General features: G+C 37.1%; 1 protein-coding gene and 2 long non-coding RNA genes across 7 annotated transcripts in view; 2 read left to right on the top strand and 1 right to left on the bottom strand.

Annotated features, from left to right (window-relative positions):
- DNAH12 (dynein axonemal heavy chain 12) overlaps positions 1–16,031 on the bottom strand; it is a 188,842-nt gene extending 172,811 nt beyond the window's left edge. For all 5 annotated transcript variants that reach the window (XR_014063983.1, XR_014063987.1, XR_014063985.1 and 2 more), the window contains exons 1-4: positions 15,860–16,031; positions 15,006–15,206; positions 8,676–8,757; positions 8,454–8,480 (exon numbers count right to left, since the gene is read on the bottom strand). Coding sequence is in view for 1 of the 5 variants with exons in the window: in XM_081524814.1 (XP_081380940.1) it covers positions 8,454–8,480; positions 8,676–8,757; positions 15,006–15,175 (279 nt within the window). In the remaining 4 variants the exon portion in view is untranslated. The remainder of the gene's footprint in view (positions 1–8,453; positions 8,481–8,675; positions 8,758–15,005; positions 15,207–15,859) is intronic.
- Positions 11,114–15,212, top strand: LOC145519884 (uncharacterized). Its single transcript, XR_014063998.1, has 2 exons — positions 11,114–11,918; positions 11,971–15,212. It is a non-coding gene; the product is annotated as an uncharacterized LOC145519884 (long non-coding RNA).
- Positions 16,032–16,034: 3 nt separating the features above from the next.
- On the top strand, positions 16,035–16,574 carry LOC145519883 (uncharacterized). The gene is made up of 2 exons (XR_014063997.1): positions 16,035–16,139; positions 16,334–16,574. It is a non-coding gene; the product is annotated as an uncharacterized LOC145519883 (long non-coding RNA).
- Positions 16,575–25,856: the final 9,282 nt, after the last annotated feature.

The raw sequence follows: 25,856 nt of genomic DNA, 5'->3' as shown, positions 1-25,856 counted from the left end.
TATAATAAGAAAAAAATAAATGTTCTAAATGGTATAGCCTTTCAATGATATATGTGCAAATATAGCACTTTGGAATAAAAATATTATAAAAAATAACATGGTTTTAGAAAAAAAATATTTTACCCTAAAGTACAACCTACAAAGAAAATATTTCATATATTTACTTATGATGAGTTCTCTCCAAACTAATGTTTTTAGTATACTCTTCACTTTCTCAAGGCAAAACAAAGATCCTTTGTCTAACTTACTATTCCTTCATTTAACCAATATTCATTAATTCAACAAATATAAAGGTATTGTTCCAAATGCTCATGATACAGTAGTAAACAAAGCCCCAGCCTCTTGGAAATAATATCCTGGTACAAAAGCGTCATAATATAATTTCGTAAATTCTCCCATAACAAAGAGTAGTCTGACAAAAATAGACATAAACAAATGAAAAGATAGTACCTGAGCTTGGTAAAGATGTTTTAACATCACAAAAATTTTAATCTGTCCCCCAATCAATTTAATGCAATACCAATAAAAGTATCTACACACATTTTTAAGGAACTAGACAAGCTGAGCCTAAAGTTCAAGTGGAAAAATAAACACGTGAGAGTAGCCAAGAAATCCCTGAGAAAGAAAATTTACGAAGAAGAACTTGTCTTTGGAGACATTAAAGCATACTATAAAGTCCCCCTAATGAGAATGGTGTGATATAGGTACATGAACAGACAGACCACTGGAAAAAAAACAAGCAAAAAAAAGAAAGTCCAGAAATAGATACAACACATAGGAAAATGTAGCATATAATAAATGTAGCACCCCAAATCACTGAAGCAAAGATGAAGATTTTAATAAATATTTCTGGGACAACTGGTCAGCCATTTGGAAAAAGATTAATTTAACAGATATCTTCCAACATACAGAAGAATAAATTCCACATAGATTAGGAATTAACTGAAACAATAAAACTATACAAGGCCTAGAAAAAAATTGATAAAATTCCTCTATATTTGAGTGTAGGGGAAAACTTCATAACTATGATTCAAATTCCAGGTACAGCAAAGAAAAAAAATAATTAACAAATTCTGACTGCATAAAATTAGAATGCTTGAATGGCAAAAACCCATCATAATAAAACAGGTCAAAAGATAGCTGACAATCTGGGAGAAAATATTTGCAACATATATCTCAAATGAAATGGAAAGAATGCTTAAAAATTTAGGAGATGAGTAAAACTTGAGGACATTATGCTAAATGAAATAAGACAATGACAAAAAATACTTTATGATTTCATTTATATGAGGTATTTAGAGTAGTCAAATACATAAAACAAAAAATAGAATGGTACTTGGCAGGGACTAGGGGGAGAAGGAAATGTGGAGTGTTTAATGAGTGTAGAGTTTCAGTTTTGCAAGTTTCAGTTTTGGAGATTGGTTGCACAACACTGTGAAAATACTTAATACCACTGAACAGTATACTTTAAAATAGTTAAGAGTAAATTTTATGTTATGTGTATTTTATTACAATTTTTTAAGTTTTAAATAAAAGTTAGGGTGAAATAAACAGAAAAATGAACAGGAGATATGAACCACAATTTCACAATAAAAATATTAACAAAATGGCTCTTAACCATACGAAAAGGTGTTTGATCTTCATAATTAGAGAAAGCAAATTTAAACTACATTGAGATACCATTTGTCACCTCTCAGATGGACAAAAAATAAAAAATATGACCCCTATATTCTGTGGTAAGACTATGGTGAATCAAGCACTCTCACAAGCTTTGGCAAGTAGGAGCACAAACTTGCACAAACTTTCTTGAGAGAAATTTTGCAGTTTCTAACTAAACTACATATTGATCCAGAAGTCCCACTTCTAGAAATTGAAAATACACCTCCAACAATATGAAAACACAGTTACACAAAGTTATTCATTGCAACAGAATGCTAGAAATATTTGAGAGCAGCTGAATAAATAACACACTGGTGTGTTCTGTGCAGCCATAAAAAAGAATGAGGAAATCAAGTCAGCACATCTTAAGCCTTAAACTTACACAATGTTATGTGTTGATTACATCTCAATAAAGCTGGGAGAAAATGTAGATCTCTATAAATGTATATGGGGTGATTTCTGGGGTGTACTGTGAAGTTAAAATGCAAAAGAATATAGCATGATGCATTTTATGTAAGATTAAAAGGAAAATAAGAACATGTATCTAGGTCTTCATGAAATATTAAACATAAAGGATAAACCAGAAATCAATGTCATCAGTTATTTAAAAGGGAGTAGGTTGTAACAGAGAGTACAGGGTGGAGGAACAAGGTACAAGGGATGAAGGATAAGTCTCTGAGTATAGATTTGGATGCAGTTCTGACTTTAAAATATGCTATTGTTTCACATGCTCAAAAACATGAATAAAGAAAATTAGTAAGGATGAGAGGAAAAAGCCAAAATGAAAAAGAAAGAAACAAATGAACCTAAATGGATTTCAAATTAAAAACACTGAAAAGAGTGTAGAACTAACCAAACTAATTTTTGAACACAGTATTTTGATATATGCCTTCAAGCTAAGTACATAAAACTATAGACAAATATTGAACTACAGTGAGTAGATTCCTCACGAGTTAGCAATTTAAAAACTGTTTACATGTATTATAGAATTTAATAAAATAAGTAAATCTATCATGGTTCATAAAATTCATGTTTCTGAATGTGAGAGAAGGGAGTAACAAACAGGCAAAAAGGGAAGGCTAGAACTCTGTGATTTTGAATTGGAATAGGAGGCATCAGCATAAACTCAAGGCTTTAAAGACAGACAGATGACAGAGGGAAGGATGGATGGGTAGACAGGTAGATAGATAATTTCCTGGCTCTTTCAGTTGAAGGAACCAAGAAGCAACTACATCTCAGTTACACAGTTCACACTTATGCCCCCATTTCTAAATGCCATTCTCTACTAAAAATGATCCAAGAATCCTTGGAGAAATGACGATTTCAGGATTAGAACACGAAAAGTACCGTACAAGGCTGGAACATCTTATTGTGTTGGTGGGATAAGCTAAAAAGAATGTAAGAGGCAACTTGATGGGCTCCCAGTGGCCAAACTTGGGGCAGCTGAACATCAAAATAGACCATAATAACAACACATTAAATTCAATAGCTAAAATAAGACTCCATAGCTCACGTGTGCTAAGTTGCTTCAGTTGTGTCTAACTCTCTTTGACCGTTTGGACTGTAGCCCACCAGGCTCCTCTATCCATGGAATTCTCCAGGCAAGAATACTGGAGTGGGTAGTCATTCCCTTCTCCAGGAGATCTTCCCAACCCAGGTATTGAACCCACGTCTCTTACATCTCCTGCATTGGCAGGCAGGTTCTTCACCATTAGCGCCACCTGGGAAACCCACAGCCCATATACTGATATATAAATGAATGAGTGAAGAAAGGAAAAAGACCAAGTTCTCCCTTAGTACAAAATTCCAACTAAAAAATATACAAATGGTGAGAAAATTACTATCTGGCAACCACCACAGTAATCATTGTTGCAGGCAAGAATATTATGAGAACAAGTGAATATACAGGAGAATACCTTGTACTTTTTTACAATTTGTTATAAGCCTGAAATTATTTCAAAATAATAAGTTTTTAAGGAATGGCCTGGTTGGACATTTTTTCATCTAATTTAAAGTATTTTTCAATTAGTTGCTTGCTCCAAAATTTTTCTAGAGAATTATTTTCTATGTCTATTCCACTAATATGCTGCTTGATCTTAAAAGTCTTGTGGTGGTCCCCAATCTCTTAACAGACTGACTCTGTCTAGTTATGAACCTGATCTTCTCATCACTCTTTCTCTTTCCTCTCCCCCTACGTGATTTCACCTAGTCTCATGACCATAAATATAAACTATATATGTTGATGTGTTCTAAATCTCTATCTCTAGAACTCAGTTCTTTCTGAAATATTCAGCATAGCCAAAAGACATCCCTTGATCTCCTAGTTTCTAATCCATTCCTTCCTCACTTTTCTGATCTGAGTCTCAGCCATCTCAATAAACAGCACCAGTTACCCATATATATGGGTAATATATATATATATATATTTGACGCTTACAACTGGAGTATACATTCTTCCTTCAGCAAAGAGATACCCGATTTTTCTAAGTGAAATCACGTGCTTCAGAGTCTCTTTTGAAAACTTCCTATTTTAGGTCCCCACTGTAGTCTCTTCATACTTCTGTCACAATACCTGTTGTATTTAACTGAACATAATTATTTATATTTATTAATTCAACAAGCATTTACTGAGTATCCACTATTGGTACTCAATAACATAGTTGTTAAAGACACAAAGATGTTCAAACAGAAGCAATTCCTAGCCTCAAAACTAGAAAACAGATCACTGTAATACATAAAAAGATCAAGGGAACACCTAAAACAATGTGCTAAGTAAAATAATAAAAATGAGCAGTGTATTAACATAATAGGACCAAATAAGAAGTAATCTATCCAAACCCATTGGAATAGGGTAGACTTCCTGGGGATGATAACTGAGCTGAAGGAGAGACAGCCAGGTAAAAGGAAGGATGGATGGTGAGAGGATGTGCCAGGCAAAAGCAGTGTGGTGAGACATGATATATTTCCTCAAGGATGAATAAGCCAGTCCGTGTTGGTGAAGCATAAGATATGATAGAGAGAGTGGCAAGAGGAAAGGCAGGAGAATAGGTAGGAGTCACATGACAGAAAGCTTTGCATGCACATTAAGATTTAATTCTATAGGTTACGGGAAGCCACTGATGGCTGCTATAGTCCAGGCAAAAGATGAAGGCCCAATCTAAGGCTAGGGCAAGAAGAGGACTAATTGGAAAAATATTCGTAGCATTCAGGGACTAACTATATGGTAGGTGGGGGGCAAAAGAAGTTAAGACACTGGTGCTTCAAGCATGAGTGACTGGATAAATAGTGATAATTAGAATCATGAATAATGAGGAATAGAAGTCTTATGGAAAAAACTGATAAGTTCATTTTTTCTGACATGTTGAATTTGAGGTATTTGTGCATCAGAATCTATGGAAGTCATCAAAATATGAGAGGTACTTGAAATCAGAAAAGAAGAGAATCATCCAGGAAGATTCAAGGAAAGAATAGCAAGCCACAGTCAGACAAGGAAGAGAAACCCATAAAGACAACAGAGAAACAATATTTAGAGAACCAGAAAAATAAGTATAAGGGCATTTAAAAGAAACGAATATTCTGCAGTGTCAAAAGTCAGCTAGAACTGTCACTATTTCTTTTTTAGCCATTCTAATGGGTATGTAGTGATTAACTTGTCATAATTTTAATTTACATTTCCCTAATTGTTAATGATATTGAGCATTTGGTGTGCTTATTTGCCATCCATATATCCTCTTTGGTAAAATGTCTATCCATGTCTTTTACTCATTTTCTAATTGGATTATTTTTATACTGTTGAGTTTTGAGAGTTCTTAAATATTTTAAATTCAAATCTTTTGTTGGATATGTGATGTGTCAAAAAGTTATTGCAGTATGTAGCATGTTTTTTCATGTTAACAGAGTCTTTCATGTAGAATAGTTTTTAATTTTGATGACATATGTGGTTATTGTTTTAGTCACTAAATCATGTTCGACTCTGCAACCCCATGGATTGTAGCCCACCAGGTTCCTCTGTCCATGGAATTCTCCAGGCAAGAATACTGGAATGGGTTGCCATTTTCTTCTCCATGATGACATATAATTTAGTGGTTTTTCCATGAATTGTGCTATTTAAACTTGAGGTATAGTTGATTTACAATATATATTAGTTTCAGATGTACAACATAATGTTTTAAAATTTTTATAGATTACACTCCATTTAAAGATTTTATAAAATATTCCCTTTGCTGTACAATGTATCCTTATAGCTTTTTTATATTCAGTAGTTTGTACCTCTTGATTCTCTACCCCTATCTTGCTCCTCCTCCCTTTCCTCTCCCCACTGGCAACCACTAGTTTGTTCTCTATATCTGTGAGGCTGTTTCTGTTTTGTTATGTTCCTTCACTTGTTTAATTTTTTTATATTCCACATATGAGTGATAACATACAATATTTATCTTTCTCTGCTTGACTTATGTCACTACACATAATAACCTCAAGTCTATCCATGATGTTGTAAATGTAAATTTTTCATTCTTTTACATGGCTATCATAAATAATACTATTGTGAACATTAGAGTTCACTCATCTTTTTGACTTAGTGTTTTTGTTTTCTTTGGATATATACCCAGAAATGGAATTGCTGGGTCATATGGTAGTTCTATTTTTAGTTTTTTGAAGAACCGCCACAGTTTCCCATAGCGGCCACACCAACTTATGTTTCCACCAGCAGTGTACAAATGTTCCCTTTTCTCTACATCCTCACCAACACTGGTTGTTTGTGGTCTTTTTAATGACAGCCATTCTGACAGGCATGACATGATATCTCATTGTGGTTTTCATTTATATTTCTCTGATGAGTGAATGATGAACAAATGTTGAGCATGTTTTCATGTGCCTATTGGCCGTCTGTATGTCTTCTTTGGAAAAACATCTATTCAGGTCTTCTGCCCATTTTTTAATCAGGTTTTTTAAAATATTTATTTATTTGGGGGCATCAGGTCCTAGTTGTGGCATGCGGGCTTAGTTGCCCCACTGCATGTGGGAGTCTTAGTTCTCGGCCCAGGGATTGAACTCATGTTCCCTGCATTGGAAAGCAGATTCTTAACCACTGGACCAGCAGGGAAGTCCCAGGCTGTTTGTTTTTTTGATATCAAGTTGTATGAGCTGTTTATATACATTATCAGTCACATAATTTGCAAATATTTTCTCCAATTCAGTAGGAATATTTTCATTTTGTTGATGGTTTTGGTGTGCAAAAGTTTTTAGGTTTAATTAGGACCTATTTGTTTATTTCTGCTTTTGCTTTCTTTGCCTTAAGAGACAGATACTAAAAAAATATTGCTGCAATTTATATTAATGAGTGTTCTGCCTATATTATCTTCTAGGAGTTTTATGGTTTCCCGTCTTACATTTAGGTCCTTAATATGAATTGTGCTTTTGATGTCACGTCTAAGAATTCTTTGCCTACTCCTAGATATTCCTCTAAAAGTTTTTTTTAATAGTTTTGTTTTACATTTAAATCTATGATCAATTTTTAGTTAATTTTTGTACAAGGTGCAAAGTTTAGGCTGTGGTTTGAGGGCTTTTGTTGTTTATTCTTGCATTGTTTTCTTTTTTAAAGAGTGTCCAATTGCTCCATCCATTTGTTGAAAAGATTATCCTTTTTCGATTGAACTGATTTTTTGCACTTCTGTCAGAAACAACTGTTTATAGCTGTGTGGGTCTATTTCTGAGTCATCTATTCTGTTACACTGATAACAGGTATTCAATTATGTAAAAATAAAAGGTTTTAAAAAGTTACCTGGAGGTCTAGGGAGAGAAATATTGGAAAAACATCCTTTTGGTTTGGCAACTAGTGGTCATTAGTGACATTAGTGATGAAGTGGTGAAGTTCCTAGAAGCCAGATTGCCAAGAGCAGTGACTTTAAGCGTGAATGATCATTTTATACCCAGCTACCTACTTTGGATTGTAAGACACTAAAGGCAAAAACTGTAGAGGAAAAAATGAGGATGTTAAACACATACACCCAAAAATAACTTGCCATTCACCCAGCCTCACATTAAATATTTATAAATGTTTTGGGATTGTTTTTACTAGGGCTCTTACAACTAGTAAAAGGACAAATCCACAGCCAAAGTCTCTAGAAAAGTTGGGAGGCAGAAGGAGGAGAAGAAAACTTTAAAAGACAGAAAAACTTGGAATAGCTAAAACGCGTTTCTTCCAAAGATAGTTGGTAGGTAGGTACCCTTAGTCCTCTATCCTGAGAGGGAAATTTAAGGGATTTAGAAAGCCTGTATATGCTTCATATATTTCTCTTCTGTGTAACCAGCTCCATAACTTTCCATATCCTTTACTGCTAAATAAATTTTACATGTTATCACCTTTCCAACAAGCACATCATGGTTCCACTTTGTCACCCATGCAGTCAGCGTCTTTTTTTTTTTTTAATTTCTATCATCTAGCATGTGAGTAGCACACAACAGATTCTAAATAAGCAGTCATCATTACATCAATATCAGCACAATAAAAGCGGAAATGCATTTCCTTTATAACTACCACTTTGAAAATTTTTTTCAATTCTTTGGGATAAGAACAAAAAATATTTACAATTAATTCTCAAATAATGAACCGGCAACAAGAATGTAACTCATAAAACCTGCATTGTCATCATGGCATGCTTGTTCCATTAGACAGAGGAAATAATCTGCTTCTAAATTCCTTCTCTAGGATGGAATATAGCAGGCGGTCTTAGAAGGAACTACTTTGTAACAATTTGAACATTTTCAAAACAAGAAATAAAAAAAATTCAACTCACTCCTTTCTTTTTAATTTCACTGGTCATCTGTCAAAAGCAAACAAATAAGATATAATTAAATCAAGAAAGTTTTTAAGGTAATTTTACTATTTTTGATAAAAACATAAATAGTTTTAAATATATGCATTATTCTTTAAAAATACTAGTTATATTGAGATTGACTTAAAACAATAGTTAAAATAGTATATGGTCACAGTTTTCAAAGAGAAAATAAAAACCTACAGTTGGAGGATAATCTGGCTCTGGTGATGAAAGTGTTCTTTTATCCAGTGTTCTGTCTAAATTCCTTTTGGCTCCTTCAATTCTGAAATTTACAGTTAGAAAAATGTATGACTCTCTTGAATATAACATTAAGATATATTAAAACATTATTATTTTAATATTTTTTCAATTATACTTAAGAGATATTCAAGAGTTCTTTATCTTACTGAATTTTCTATAAAAAATAAATCTCAATTACCATTATCAATGAGTCCTTAATTTTCATATTATTCATGTGTAATATAAAAGGAGACTATAAATAATAGCCCATAATTTTCAATTATAACATCACAATTTTTAAGTTAATCTGATATGGGCCCTTAAATGTATTATCTCTATTCAAAGGTCACCCTGTCAGAGATTTCCCTTACCCTTTATCCTAAGTAGCACGTCCTTCACTATCCATCCCTTTTATCCTCACTTTCCTTGCTTCGTACTACTTAGCACCATTTGATGTATTATGTGTTGTAGACCATTTTATTCATTGCCTTATACTCAATACCCAGAATAGTATCTGGCACATAGTCAGTCAGTTCAGTCACTCAATTGTGTCTGACTCTTTGCAATCCCATGGACTGAAGCACGCCAGGCCTCCCTGTCCATCACCAACTCCCAGAGTTTACTCAAACTCATGTCCATTGAGTCGGAGATGCCATCCAACCATTTCATCCTCTGTCATCCCCTTCTCCTCCTGCATTCAATCTTTCCCAGCATCAGGGTCTTTTCAAAGCAGTCAGTTCTTCGCATCAGGTGGCCAGGGTATTGGAGTTTCAGCTTCAATATCAGTCCTTTCAATGAATATTCAGGACTGATTTCCTTTAGATTTGACTGGTTGGATCTCCTTGCAGTCCAAGGGGCTCTCAAGAGTCTTCTCCAACACCACAGGTCAAAAGCCTCAATTCTTCAGTGCTCAGCTTTCTTTATAGTTCAATCTCACATCCAAACATGATTACTGGAAAAACTATAGCTTTGACTAGACAGATCTTTTTGGCAAAGTAATGTCTCTGCTTTTTAATATGCTGTCTAGGTTGGTCATAACTTTTCTTCCAAGGAGTAAGCGTCTTTTAATTTCATGGCTGCAATCACCATCAGCAGTGATTTTGGAGCCCAAAAACATAAAGTCTGTCGCTGTTTCCCGTTTCCCCATCTATTTCCCATGAAGTGATAGGACCAGATGCCATGATCTTAGTTTTCTGAATGTTGAGTTTTAAACCAACTTTTTCACTCTCCTCTTTCACTTTCATCAGGAGGCTCTTTAGTTCTTCCTTGCTTTCTGCCATATGGGTGGTGTCATCTGCATATCTGAGGTCATTGATATTTCTCCCAGCAATCTTGATTCCAGCTTGTGCTTCATCCAGCCCACAATTTCTCACAATGTACTCCTCATACGTTAAAAAAGCAGGATGACAATATACAGCCTTGACGTACTTCTTTCCCTTTTGGAACTAGTCTGTTGTTCCATGTCCAGTTCTAACTGATGCTTCCTGACCTCCATCCAGATTCCTCAGGAGGCAGGTCTGGTATTCCCATCTCTTGAAGAATTTTCCACAGTTTGTTGTGATCCACACAAAGACTTTGTCATAGTCAATAAAACAGAAATAGATGTTTCTCTGGAACTCTCTTGCTTTTTCAATGATTCAACGGATGTTGGCAATTTGATCTCTGATTCCTCTGCCTTTTCTAAAACAAGCTTGAACATCTGGAAGTTCACGGTTCACGTACTGTTGAAGCCTCGCTTGGAGAATTTTGAGTATTACTTTGCTAGCATGTGAGATGAGTGCAATTGTGCAGTAGTTTGAACATTCTTTGGCATTGCTTTTCTTTGGGATTTGAATGAAAACTGACTTTTTCCAGTCCGGTGGCCACTGCTGAGTTTTCCAAATTTGCTTGCATATTGAGTGCAACACTTTCACAGCATGATCTTTTAGGATTTGAAATACCTCACCTGGAATTTCATCACCTCCACTAGCTTTGTTCGGAGTGATGCTTCCTAAGGCCCACTTGACATTGCATTCCAGGATGTCTGGCTCTAGGTGAGTGATCACACCACTGTGATTATCTGGGTCGTGAAGATGTTTTTTGTATAGTTGTGTATTCTTGCCACCTCTTCTTAATATCTTCTGCTTCTGTTAGGTCTATACCATTTCTGTCCTTCACTGTGCCCATCTTTGCATGGAATGTTCCCTTTGTATTTCTAATTTTCTTGAAGAGACCTCTAGTCTTTCCCATTCTATTGTTTTCCTCCATTTCTTTGCATTGATCACTGAGGAAGGCTTTCTTATCTCTCCTTGCTATTTTTTGGAACTCTGCATTCCAATGGGTATATCTTTCCTTTTCTCCTTTGTCTTTCGCTTCTTTTCACACCTATTTGTAAGGCGTCCTCAGACAACCATTTTGCCTTTTTGCATTTCTTTTTCTTGGGCATGGTCTTGATCCCTGGCACATAATAGGTGCTCAATAAACAGTTTTGAATGTAGCAACTTATTATCCATAAAACATAACTTCTTTAAATGAAATTATATGATCATATAATCCATTCATCTGTCATCAAATAAATACTGAATGTTTATATATGCAAGATATCCTACTCAGTTCAGTTCAGTCACTCAGTCGTGTCCGACTCTTTGTGACCCCATGAACCGCAGCATGCCACGCCTCCCTGTCCATCACTAACTCCCTAAGTCCACCCAAACCCACGTCCATCTAGTCGGTGATGCCATCCAACCATCTCATCCTCTGGAGTCCACTTCTCCTCCTGCACTCAATCCTTCCCAGCATCAGGGTCTTTTCCAATGAGTCAGCTCTTCGCATCAGGTGGCCAAAGTACTGGAGTTTCAGCTTCAACATCAGTCCTTCCAATGAACACCCAGGACTGATCTCCTTTAGGATGGACTGGTTGGATCTCCTTACAGTCCAAGGGACTCCCAAGAATCTTCTCCAACACCACAGTTCAAAAGCATCAATTCTTCAGTGCTCAGCTTTCTTATAGTTCAACTCTCACATCCATACATGACCACTGGAAAAACCATAGCCTTAACTATATGGACCTTTGTTGGCAAACTAATGTCTCTGCTTTTTCATATGCTGTCTAGGTTGGTCATAACTTTCCTTCCAAGGAGTAAGCGTCTTTTCATTTCATTGCTGCAGTCATCATCTGCAGTGATTTTGGAGCCCAGAAAAATAAAGTCAGCCACTGTTTCTACTGTTTCCCCATCTATCTGCCATGAAGTGATGGGGCCGGATGCCATGATCTTAGTTTTCTGGATGTTGAGCTTTAAGCCAACTTTTTCATTCTCCTCTTTCACTCTCATCAAGAGGCTCTGACTAAATTAAATTCCAAAGGCTTTCTCACATGGAGTAGAAAACATACTTGGAATATCCTTCTTCCTATTTTCTTTGTTAATTGCTAAGGCCCAGGCCAGACTTCCCTTTATCTGTCACTATTTCCCTGAGCAGCTCTCAGTAATCAATACTTTCAAGGAATTTGCCTTATCCTTTGGTATGCCAGTTGGCACTATCAACCTTGCACTGTAACAATCTCAACATAAATATGTCTAACTTCCTTGACTTCTTTATATATAAATACCACTCTTTAATATAGCAATAATTTCCTAAGGTGTGTTTTCTCCTTCTGCTATAAATAATCAATAAAAAAGAGCTGAGAAGAATACAAGAGGGAGCCTTTTCACTCCCTGTTTTTCCTTTTTGTGTTAACAGTCAAAAGCAGATAAACAAAACTGGATAATTTCAAAGGACTGGGTGAGAGACTACATGCGGTAAAGAAGAGAAAGGTTGGTCTGAATCAAGAGGGAGGTAGTGGCCAAGGAAGAAGTGGCTCATCCCTGGAAATCTGGAAAGCTACAAAATAATTTTTTATCTTTGGTCAGTCAAGTGTTCCCAGGCCCCGTTTCCAGCAGGGGGCCCAGTTCTGCCCAGGACTCCTTATATCCCACTTTATTCCTGGAACTCTATCCACAGACCTCACCTGATCCTACTTGTCCCCAGGTGCCTGATGCTCTAGTGCCACTGACAATTTGTCAGTTCCTAAAACACACTGAAAGCATTCACATTTCAAGGCTTTCATGCTTGCTATCCCTTTTGCTAGAGTGGTGTTCCCACGTTTATTTAAATGACAAGCTTCTTACTCTTTAAATCTCTAAATATCATGTCCACAGGACTGCAATGTTACTAGAAACACCTTCTCTATCCCACTGTTTTATTTCTTCACAGTATCTATCACCATCTAAAGGATTAATGTAATCTTTTTTAAATTGTGTTTACTATCTGCCTCCTCCCACCAGAATATAAGCTTCTGAAAAGACTATAGTCCTTTATGTTATGTTCTCTATGGTCTTTCTAGTAACAAGCAAGGTGTCTGTGAAACAGTAGATACGTAATACCTGTTAAACAGATGTAAGAGAAATATGTATTACAGAAAGGGTTAAAGCTGCACAAAAGGGATTAGGAGAAGGATTTCCAGAGAAAGTGATTTAAAACCTAAGCCTTGAATAAACAGTCTAAGTATTCAGGCCAAAAAATAATCTCCAGTGAAGAAAATGTGAGGAAGCAACTGTGAAATTTCTTTTTCACTAAATATAAAACATATAATATTTTCATGGAACTTCAAGTAGTTCAATATGACACTCTGAGATTATGAAAGGTTTTGGAGCAAGAACAACATGTAACTCCTAAGGAACTCCTTTTTTCTCTAGTCTAAGTCTACTAAACATTGATCAGAGTCTTAGAAATGAAAGGGGTAAAAGGTATCTAACAACATTTATACTACCATTAATATACCTTATACATTTGGATTTAAGTATGATTAGAAGATTGACTAATAAACATGTAATTCTAAAGAAGTTATATGATTAATAGCGGTGGTGGTTTAGTTGCTAAGTTGTGTTCAACTCTTGTACCATCGACTGTAGCCCACTCTTGCACCATGGACTGGAACCCACCAGGCTCCTCTGTCCATGGGATTTTCCTGGCAAGAATACTGCAGTGAGTTGCCATGCCCTCCTCCAGGGGATCTTCCAGACCCAGGGATCAAATTCAAGTCTTCTGTGTCTCCTGTGCTGCAGGCGGATTCTTTATCTGTTGAGCCATCGGGGAAACCCCTAACTTATTTTAACTAGCAACAAAATGATCGTAACAATGTAACAGAGAGAAAAATGTAGTCAGTTGTGAAAATATATATAAAGGAGGCAGACCAAAAAGGGAAAGAGAATGTAGAAGGATAAGCAGAAACCCACCAGAGAGAAATTCCCTGTTTTATAGTTCAGTGTTAAGTTCAAATCTGACAGGTTAGCTCAACGTCTTTTTCTTCGTATTTATTCCCAGAGCCCAGCAGAGTCAGGTACCCAGGGAATTCTCAGGAAATCCTTATCACAGCCTTTGGTAGCTGGTGCCTACATGAGCTGTGTTTCTTTGTTAGTTTGTTTTTTGGCTGCGCTGGGTCTTCATTGCCATGCCCAGGCTTTCTCTAGTTGTGGTGCGTGCGCTTCTCATTGTGGTGGCTCCTCTTGTTACAGAGCGTGGGCTCTAGAGCTCATGGGCTTCAGTAGTTTTGGTGAGTGGGCTTAGTACTTGTGGCACACAGGCCTAGTTGCCCTGCAACATGTGAAATCTTCCCAGACTAGGGATCAAACCCATGTCCCCTGCATTGGCAGGTAAATTCTCAACCACTGGAAGACCAGGGAAGTCCCTATATTAGTTTTAATTTCCTCTAAATTGGAGGGGTAAGGGCAGTATGTTAGACTCTATTTTCTTCTGTATAAAAAAAAATTTTAAGTACAAGTAGTTTCAACATTTTTTACTAAGTGTTTGCTCAAGGGCAATGCTATTTGTACAGGGCCAGTTACTTGCTTTTACTTTCAGGGACCAGCATGGTTATCATATATCATGAGGAGGAATAGTGTGGTTTTCAAAGTATGTGAACTCTAGGACTAGACTGTCTGGGTCCAAACCCAACTTGTGAGGCCTTTGGGCAAGTTAATTCTCTGCACCTCGGTTCACTCATCTACAAATAACGGTAACAACAGTACCCATCTTATAGGGCTGTTGTTAGAAGTATACGTAAAACATTAAAAACAATGCTCAGAATAAACACTGTAAGCACTGTACAACATTTATTCTCATTACTATTACTTTTTCGATTGTTTTCCTAATTGAATTTGAAGATGGTATTTTGTTCATGAAGAACCAAAATAGTTAAGACGTTTTATGAGTGTGCAAACACCGATTATTTCACTCAAATTCCGAACAAGGATTATTTACTAATATGCTACTTACACTAACTGATTAATTGTCTTCTGCTGCTCCTTTGATCTTCTGTAACTCAGCAACTTACTTTGTGCTGGTGTGTCAACACCTATGTTTTCAGGGGGACGAACAATGGGAGGTAACTTCAAGTTCAGAGCCTCTTTTTCTGCTGCAATGGCAGCTTTGTTTGGATCTGACATCTTGGTCCCCTAAAGAATAAAACACTCTGTACTGTGAAGAGAAAAAGTCCATAAAGCCATTATTGTAAAAGCTAGTCTCAATATATTCATAACATATCTTACATATCAATATCAAAAGTTCTAGATCTCTTTATATCTTCCTCCCAAGAATGGCAGTTGAGATAAATGGGTAGGGAGTCCTGTTAAGAGTCCTAACCACTCACTGCTCTAAAAAAATGAAGCTGTCACTTGCCTGTGAGTAAGGGCTTCCTCATGGATGAAACTATGGAACTGGATTAGATGCTCTCTAAATACCCTTACAGTTCTGAAATTTTGAGTTCAAATTTTCCCTAAAATGCAAATCACAACAACAAAATCCAACTGTCAAGGTATAATCCCTTTCCCCCCAAAGCTGAGGCTTTACATCGTTAATATTTTTAAACATTAGTATTTTATCTTAGCTTTTCCACCTTCCTAGAAAGTAACACTATGATAAAGCAAAACACAGGCATAGTAAATGCCTAAGAAATCTGAAATGTCATATAAGCGCTGACAACGAACTGTGATAGCAACTGCATTTGCCGCGGACGCCCACAAAACTCGGGGAATCCTGCCTTGAAAAGGAGACGATTTGGGCAGGTATCCAATTCAGAATCTCCTGCCCTGGGAGAGGGGTGAAGAGAAAAGCTGAGGACAAGAAAGTACCTGTGATTGCTTTCACTTCTTTCCGGCTGCTCGGATAAGAGGGAAACGTTCAGAGAACTTCTCCAGTGGTGAAAGGAAAAAAGAAAACGATGGGTGAAACGACCGGAACCCCACAGGCTCCTGAGCTGGGCGGTCGCCGCGTAGAAACAAAGTTGTCGCCATGGAAACTGTCGCGGTCGCAACTGGGTAGACAGGGTAAATGTTGTCTGGAGAGGCAGTTGCTGAGCTGTGACAGATTAGGATTACCATAACAATAATTCATTACTCGAATAAATGGAGGGTGGGTGAATGAGATTTTTTATTTAACTGCCTTCCCTTGGAAGGGGCGGTGGAATTGCTGGAAAACAGATTTATGTAAAACACTCACTGTCAAGGAGGATCAAGGCTTTAAGTGTCCCATAGCGACTTCCCTGTAAATATTATAACTAATCAAGAATTTAATTTATCTTGTTTCTCTATTTGCTATTTGTTTAGACCGAGCTTTTCCTTCAGGAAATTCTTGGAGGTTAAGTGTGTACATTATTTGAATATGCGTGGAGAGAGAAACGTGAAACGTTGCTGTTTGAGACTGCACAATGGATACTCCATCTAAGTGATGATAGCCTACGGAAATACCATGTACATAAGTAAAATCGGTAGATGAATAAAATCTACTAGTGTATTGGTGGCATAGTCATTCAATAAATATTTGAGCATCTTCTATGTGCCAGTCAGCATTTAAAGAATTTTTTTTTTAATGAGAGTACAGCCTATACTGGCACACAATAGTTCCTCTAAAAAACATGATTTGAGTCAGTGAATGAACAAATTGAAATTCCTCAGACCTTGTAAAAGCAAACTATCTTTTTGTAGAAAATACTTTTTTTTTTTGTCACAATGTCTTTTTAAAAATTTTATAGTTAATATAAAATCAATATAGGTGATTTACAATGTTGTGTTAGTTTCAAGTGTACAGCAAACTGATTCAGTTATATATCTGTATATATTCTTTCTTTAGATATTTTTCCATTATAGGTTATTACAAGATAATGAGTACAGTTTCCTGTGCTATACAGTAGGTCCTTGTTGGTTGTCTATTTTATATATAGTAAATGTGTATATTTTAATCAAACTCCTAATTCATCCTCCCCCTTTACCCTTTGATAAGCTTAAGTTTGTTTTCTCTATCTGTGAGTCTATTTCTGTTTTGCTAAGTTCATTTGTATCATCTTTCAGATTCCACATACAAGCACTATTGTATGATATACGTATTTTTTTTTAACATAAACCTGGTTAATTTCATGTGGGTTTTCAGTTGGGAAAGACTTTTTTTATCAGTATTGGTTTTATAATTACTCTTATTTATCTGGCTGCTCGGGGTCTTAGTTGCAGCATGCAGGATTTTTAGTTGCAACATGCAGGATCTAGTTCTCTGACCAGGGATCAAACCCACTCCCCCTGCATTGGGAGCACAGAGTCTTAGCCACTGGACCATCAGGGAAGTCCCCTTTGTGATGGTTTTTGACATGTCAATCTGGTTAGGGTAAACTACAACGACTGAAAGGCGGACAGTAGCTTTTTACATTCTGCACACACCTTCATCCGGTTATTCAAACACTAATCTACTGCTGTGGTGAAGAGATTTTCCAGATGTAATTCAAGTCCCTGATGCTACACTAGGGAGATTATGAGGGCCTCACTCAATCAGTGGAAGTTCTTTTTAAAAGTTTTAGACATGCCCTGAGTTAGACTCCAAACAGCAGCTTGTTCTACAATCACTCTCCCCTCTTTGGCTCCCCCCTTCCTGACAGCCTATCCCTACAGATCTTGGACTTGCTTCACTAGCCCCCAAAGTTGCATAAGCCAGTTAGTTTCCTGTAATAAACCATATATATAAACACACAAATACTGGATATGTATAAGGCATATATATAATCTACTTGTTCTGCATCCCTCATTAAATCTTGACTAATTCAATGCATATCTTTTTTCAAACAGCTTCTTATAGGTATAATTTAAATACTATAAAATTCACCATCTTAAAGTATATAATTCAATGGGTATTTTTAGTATATTTATAGTTGTGCAACCATTAACAGGATCCAGTTCTAGAACATTTCTGTCACCGCAAAAAGTTCCCTTCAGCTCATATGCAGTCAATCTTCACTCCCACCTCCTGTCCTAGGCAACCACTGATTTGCTTTTGGTTTCTATAGGTTTACAATTTCTGAAAATTTCATGTATATGGAATCTTATGTGGTCTTTTGTGTCTGGCTTTTTTCACTTAATGATGTGCTTGAGGTTCATCCATATGTAGTATGTGACAGAAATTCACTCCTTTTTGTTGCTGAATAGTCTTCCATTACCTGGAGGAGGAAATGGCAACCCACTCCAGAATTCTTGCCTGGGAAATCCCATGGACACAGGAGCCTGGTGGGCTATAGTCCAGGGAGTCAAAAAAGAGTCGGACACAACTTAGTAACTAGCCAAACAACAACAAAATGAAAAGTGAAGTCACTCAGTCGTGTCCGACTCTTTGTGACCCCATGGACTGTAGCCTGCCAAGCTTCTCTGCCCATGGGATTCTCCAGGCAAGAATACTGGAGTGGGTTGCCATTTTCTTCTCCAGGGGATCTTCCCAACCCAGGGATCGAACCTGAGTCTCCCGCATTGCAGTCTTCCATTAAATGAGGATATTTCACATTTGGTTTATTCATTCAGAAGCTGATGGACATTTGGATGGTTTCTAGTTTAGGGCTACTATGAATAATCCTCCCATGAACATTTGTGTACAAATTTTTGGATGAACATACACTTTTATTTCTCATTGGTAGGAATTGCTGGGATAAATAATAAGCCTATTTGATCTTTTAAGAAAATGTCAAACTGTTTTCCAAAGTGGCTGAAAGATTTTACATTGCTACCAAAAAGAAAAAATACAATGATTCTAATTCCTCCACATTACTTGTCAACATTTGATAGTCTATCTTATTTTATTACAAGTATTTGAATGGGCATACAGTGTTATCTCATTATGGCTTTAACTTACATTTCCCTAAACACAAATAATGTTGAATATCTTTTCGTGAGCTTATTATCCATTAACATATTTTTTTATGAAATGTCTATTTAAATCTTTTATCCATTTTTAAGTTGGACTATTTAGCTTTTCATCATGAAGTTGTAAGAGTTCTTTATATTCTGGATACACATTATCAGATAATTTGCAAATATATTCTCTCGGTCTGTAGCTTGTCTTTTCATTTTCTTAATCATGTCTTTTGAAGAGTAAAATTTTTTCATTTGTATAAAGTCAAACAAGATATTTTTTCTTTAATGGATTATGATTTTGAAGTTGTTATCTATGAAAGATAGGTAAGATCATGAAGATTTTCTGTGACTTCTACTTTTTGGTTTTACATTTAGGCCTACAATACATTGAGTCAATTTCTGTATGTGCTAAGAGATGCAGATTCAAGTTTATTTTTTTGCATATGGATATACAGTTGTTCCAGTACCCTTTGTTGAAAACACTGTCCTTTTCTCACTGAATCGCCTTGACGTCTTTATTGAAAAATCAATTTACCATAATGTAAAGGTTTATTTTTGGACAATCAATTCTGTTCCTTTAATCTACGTGTCTACCTTTATTCCAGTACTACAGTGTCTTGGAAAAATGGTTATACAGTTGACTCTTTAAACAAGACAGTTTTGAACTATCCAGTTACATACATATTTTTTTCACTAAATGTATGTTACAGTACTATGCAAGATCGTTGGTTGGCTGAATCAGCAGATGCTAAACAGAGGATCTGGAGAACCGACTATAAAGTTTTATATGGATTTTCATCTGTAATGGGGTAGGGAGGGGGACTGGTGCCCTTAATTCCACATGTTGTTCAGGGGTCAACTATAGCTTTAAATTTGAGTAGTGTTAGCCTTCCAACTTTGTTCTTCTTTTATAAAAAGTAGAAATTTGGACTATTCTAGATAACTATTTAATGTTAATTAAATTTAACATTTAATTAATGTTAAATGTCCATTAATGGCATTTCCATATAAATTTTAAGATCAGCCTATCAATTTCTACAAAAGATACATCTGGAATTTTATTAAATATTTTGCTTTGAAAGAAAGGAAAAAATACGTTCATTATCTAAACGTATTTAATTTTCAGCTTAAAACACTTCCTTTAAAGGCTCTATTTCTGAGTCTAAGGGTTAGAAATATTATTTATAACCAGATAATATTTTACAAAACCTTAATTATTTAAAAGCACCAATGTAATGACACTAAAATGTGATTCTCCAATACTATACAAATTTTTTTCTATTTCTTAATAGAAATGTTGACGATGCTAAGAGAACTTATGAGACTAACTTACTATGCTTTAAACTATGTATTGTTCATTTCAAAATTTAAAATGGGTGTGCAGGAAAAAGAAAAGAGTCTATATGCTGAAGAGTTCTTTACGGAGCTAAATTGTGTTATGTTTTACATAAGCTCTTTGATTTTTCCCTTCAAAATAAGTTTTTCTTTACTGTTACATTAACATTAATTATACTTATACTGGGGGCTTCCCTGGTGGCCCAGACAGTAAAGAATCTGCCTGCAACATGGAAGACCCAGGTTTGATCCCTGGGTTGGGAAGATCCCCTGGGGAAGGGAATGACCACCCATCCTAGTATTCTTGCCTGGAGAATTCCATGAACAGAGGAGTCTGGCAGACTATAGTCTGTGGGGTCTCAAAGAGTCAGGCACAACTGAGTGACTATCACTTTCACTTTTACTATACTTACACTGATTGATAGTTGCATCTCAATTTTAAAAATGAAACAAATGATATAGCTGTATTATGTATTATATATACTATGCTGTATAGTATTATTAATATATAATATAATCATTATAAGTTATAATAAATATTTTAAAATAAAAAAATAGCATTGTTGGTGGGAATGTAAAATGATGCAGCCACTCTGGAAAACAGTACAGAAATAAAAGTTACTCAGAAAATTAAAAGAACTACCAATTCAGCTACATATTCCACTTCCGGTTATATATACACCCACAAAGGAAACAAAATCAATATCCTAAAAAGGTATCTGCATGTTTAGTGTCTGCTGCTGCTGCTGCTAAGTTGCTTCAGTCGTGTCCGACTCTGTGCAATCCCATAGACGGCAGCCCACCAGGCTCCCCCGTCCCTGGGATTCTCCAGGCAAGAACACTGGAGTGGGTTGCCATTTCCTTCTCCAATGCATGAAAGTGAAAAGTGAAAGTGAAGCCACTCAGTCGTGTCCGACTCTTACCAAGCCCATGGACTGCAGCCCACCAGGCATCTCCGTCCATGGGATTTTCCAGGCAAGAGTACTGGAGTGGGTTGCCATTGTTTAGTGTCTAGTGCAGCATTATTTGGGCTTACCAGGTGGCGCTAATAGTAAAGAACCCACCTGCCAATGCAGGAGACGTAAGAGACTCAGGTTTAATCCCTAGGTCAGGAAGATCCCCTGGAGGAGAGCATGGCAACCCACGCCAGTATTCTTGCCTGGGGAATTCCCATGGACAGAGGAGTCTGGCAAGCTACAGTCCATAGAGTTGAAAAGAGTTGGACATGACTTAATCAACTTAGCACGCATGCCCACAGCATTATTTACAACAGCCAACACATGGAAACAACCTAAATGTTAAGTGTCCATTAATGGGTGAGTGGGTAAAGGTGATATGTAGATATGATACTGATGTACAGATATATTTAACAGATATATAATGGAATATTACTTTTCAACCATAAAAAAGGAAATACTGCCATTGTGACAACAAAGGATAGACTTCGAGGGCATTATGCTGAGTAAGACAAACAAAGACAAATACTGTATGATTTCAATTATATGTGGAATGTAAAATAATTTGATTCACAGATACAGAGAACAGATGGAGGGGGTTGGATAAAGAAAATGGGTGAAGGTGATCAAAAAGGTATAAAGTTCCAGTTGTAAGATAAGCAAGTTCTGGAATGGAACGGAATGTACAGGATGGTGACTACAGTATATGTGAAAATTACAAAAGAATAGACCTCAAAAGTTCTCATTACAAGAAAAAAATTGTAACTACTGAGGTAATGAATGTTAACTAACCTTACTGTGGTAATCATTTGGCAATATATACATATGTCAAATCATTATATTGTACATCTTGGACTAATACCATCTTATATATCAATTATATCTCAATAAAACTCAAGAAAATGTTAAAAAAAAAACAGAAATTGATCCGTTAGAAAGCAATAGAAATTATTAAATTTTGAATATATAAGAAAACAGATTACCCTCTAGTGATTATCACCAAGTACTACTCAAAATTTCTGAGTGCTATCACTCAAAACTAGTTTCATGTTGACCTTAAGCTTATAAAAAAATAGAAGTATATTAATGATCTATGCCAACTTATTAACTGAAGGTAATTACAAGAAACTGTCTTCACATGCTAATCTCTGCAGATATATTTATAAGTAACAAAAATAATTCCATCAACCATAGCTTTTGATAAGTAAAAGTTAGCTTGTGTTTCCGGAGAAGGCAATGGCACCCCACTCCAGTACTCTTGCCTGGAAAATCCCATGGATGGCGGAGCCTGGTAGGCTGCAGTCCTTGGGGTCGCTAAGAGTCGGACACGACTGAGTGACTTCACTTTCACTTTTCACTTTCATGTATTAGAGACAGAAATGGCAACCCACTCCAGTGTTCTTGCCTGGAGAATCCCAGGGATGGGGGAGCCTGGTGGGCTGCCGTCTATGGGGTCGCACAGAGTCGGACACGACTGAAGCGACTTAGCAGCAGCAGCTTGTGTTTCTTGGTATGAACTGAGAATGTATGAATAAAATGTTATTTTTTTACACTTCTTTTGGTAGCAGGGAAAACAAACTATTGGTTCAGTCTTCCAATCTCAAATTTCAATTATGTAATTATAACTATGCTACCATTTAGCCGCATAAAAACTTAGCTTCAAACACACCACTTATTATTTTCAAGTCTTTTGAGTTCAAATTAAACTTTCTACGTGAATTTGAGACACTTTCAGAAAACCTGCAGAAACTTTCTCTTGAAGGAAACAACAGCAGATAATGAAAAGCGAAGATACTTAAGAATGGGTATACTACATTCCTTTTGTGTAAAAAAAGTGGGGGGAAGGGTATAAATTCATAAATGTTTGCATATGTATAGGAGTCAGAGTGGGACTATTACCATTTTTCACTGCGGATAGGTTTTTACTCTTTGAAAAATAAATTTCTTTAAACCCCAAAACCAAAAAAACCCCTGAAAGTATGACACTTCAAAGTTATCTGTCTCAAACTGGGATTAAGACTCTGCTACAGAGTTAAAGTAGATTAGATTACTCTAAGGAAAATCACATTTTCTAATAGGGTTTTTGTTTCGGGGTTATTTTTGTTGTTGTTGTTGTTTTTTGGTGCATCTCACAGCTTGCAAGACCTTAGTTCCCCCATCAGGGATTGAATTCAGGCCCTCAGCAGTTAAGGACTTCCCTGGTGGCTCAGATTGTAACGCGTCTGCCTACAATGCAGGTTCAATCCCTGGGTCGGGAAGATCTCCTGGAGAAGGAAATGGCAACCCACTCTAGTATTCTTGCCTGGAAAATCCCATGGACGGAGGAGCCCGGTAGGCTACGGTCTATGGGGTCGCAAAAAGTCGGACACGACTGAGCGACTTCAGTTTCACTTTCTGCAGTTAAAAGCGTGGACTCCTAACCACTGGACTGGCAGGGAATTCCCACATTTTCTAACAGGGCTCTTATCTTTCTTTAAATTGACTGATATTCTTTAAATGTCTTTAAGGTTGACTGAGTTCTGCAAAACTGCATGAACAAAAATGCCAGTTCAAAGTTTATATTTGCTAATGTGGGTGCTATTAACTGGAGTACTGAGACTTTCTTTAGGCAGTCAGCTGATGTAATGTAATGACTTTTATACCTTCAGTGTACCCCCACATTACATACCATCAGGTATCCAGTCACCTTGGCAAATGCTTGCTGCCTTGGGAGAAGGCCTTCAAACGACTGCAAATCCATCCTTCTTTTAGAAAAAAGGCTTAATTTCCTCACTGTAAGCCAGGGGAAAAGTGCATGGCTTATTATTAGACAATAAATATTCTAGTTGCAGGAGACGGGAGTTCAGTTCAGTTCAGTTCAGTTCAGTCCCTCAGTCGTGTCCGACTCTCTGCGACCCTATGAATTGCAGCACGCCAGGCCTCTCTGTCCATCACCAACTCCCGGAATCCACCCAAACCCATGTCCATCGAGAAGGTGATGCCATCCAGCCATCTCATCCTCTGTCGTCCCCTTCTCTTTCCGCCCCCAATCCTACCCAGCATTAGGGTCTTTTCCAATGAGTCAACCCTTCGCATGAGGTGGCCAAAGTATTGGAGCTTCAGCTTCAACATCAGACCTTCCAATGAACACCCAGGATTGATCTCCTTTAGGATGGATTGATTGGATCCCCTTGCAGTCCAAGGGACTCTCAAGAGTCTTCTCCAACACCACAGTTCAAAGGCATCAATTCTTTGGTGCTCAGCTTTCTTCACCGTCCAACTCTCACATCCATACATGACCACTGGAAAAACCATAGCCTTGACTAGACGGACTTTTGTTGGCAAAGTAATGTCTCTGCTTTTAAATATGCTATCTAGGTTGGCCATAACCTTCCTTCCAAGGAGTAAGCATCTTTTAATTTCATGGCTGCAATCACCATCAGCAGTGATTTTGGAGCCCCCCAAAATAAAGTCTGACACTGTTTCCACTGTTTCCCCATCTATTTCCCATGAAGTGATGGGACCAGATGCCATGATCTTAGTTTTCTGAATGTTGAGCTTTAAGCCAACTTTTTCACTCTCCTCTTTCACCTTCATCAAGAGGCTCTTTAGTTCTTCTTCACATTCTGCCATAAGGGTGGTGTCATCTGCGTATCTGAGGTTATTGATATTTCTCCCGGCAATCTTGATTCCAGCTTGTGTTTCTTCCAGCCCAGCATTTCTCATGATATACTCTGCATATAAGTTAAATAAACAGGGTGACAATATACAGCCTTGACGTACTCCTTTTCCTATTTGGAACCAGTCTGTTGTTCCATGTTCAGTTCTAACTGTTGCTTCCTGACCTGCATACAGGTTTCTCAAGAGACAGGTCAGATGGTCTGGTATTCCCATCTCTTTCAGAATTTTCCACAGTTTATTGTGATCCACACAGTCTAAGGCTTTGGAAAGTGGATGCAAATAAATCCTCTGCTGTGATGAGGGAATTCTCAATTTCTTCTTTGAATCTTCAAGAGTTGTTTGTTTTTTTTTCTTCAGTTAATCACTTAATTATATTTAACACAAAATTTGTCCCTTGAAATACTTTTTCCATGTGGTTTTCAAAGAAACTGCATTTCTCATTTCCTTTTACTCACTGGCTATTCTGTCTCCCGTCATTCATTCAGCAACGTCTGTTTGGCCTTGAGCACGTAACTTAATCTCTTTGGACCTCATATCTGTATGTTTTCAGTACAGTCACTGCTCCCTAAGTGGGAGCTATTATATATCCTTGGTAGTTACTACCACAAAAGCTCTGCTTCGCGCGTCGGCGCTGGCTCGGCCTGAGGTGAACCCTCCACACCTCAGAAGAGGGTGAGAAACGTTGGCAATGCTACTGAGAACTAAGCAACACTTTCCACACCTGAACACAGGCTGGCAATCTGGGTAGAGTTCCCTACGCCCTAGCACAAGGCAGCACCAGGGAGCACCAGAAGGTAAGCAGTTAAAACCCAGGGACCACGCCTGTCTCCTTCGGGGAAGCGAAACCCGTGACATCACCCCCACCACTTCCGGTTTGGGCGCGCCTTCTCTTCTGCCCGCCAACTGCACTTTCGTTAAAATCGTGGAGTCTAATATTTCCTCCTGGAACCTCTATATTTTCTTCTTTTTTCCAGCCTTATGACTCTAGTTAAAGATAAAATTAATCCAGATGTATT

The sequence above is a fragment of the Giraffa tippelskirchi genome, chromosome 9, assembly GCF_054371585.1.
Source record: "Giraffa tippelskirchi isolate mGirTip1 chromosome 9, T2T-mGirTip1v1.2.pri, whole genome shotgun sequence".
NCBI lineage: Eukaryota > Metazoa > Chordata > Mammalia > Artiodactyla > Giraffidae > Giraffa > Giraffa tippelskirchi.
Note: the sequence above shows the minus strand (reverse complement) of the source record. Positions and strands in the feature narration are given on the sequence as shown.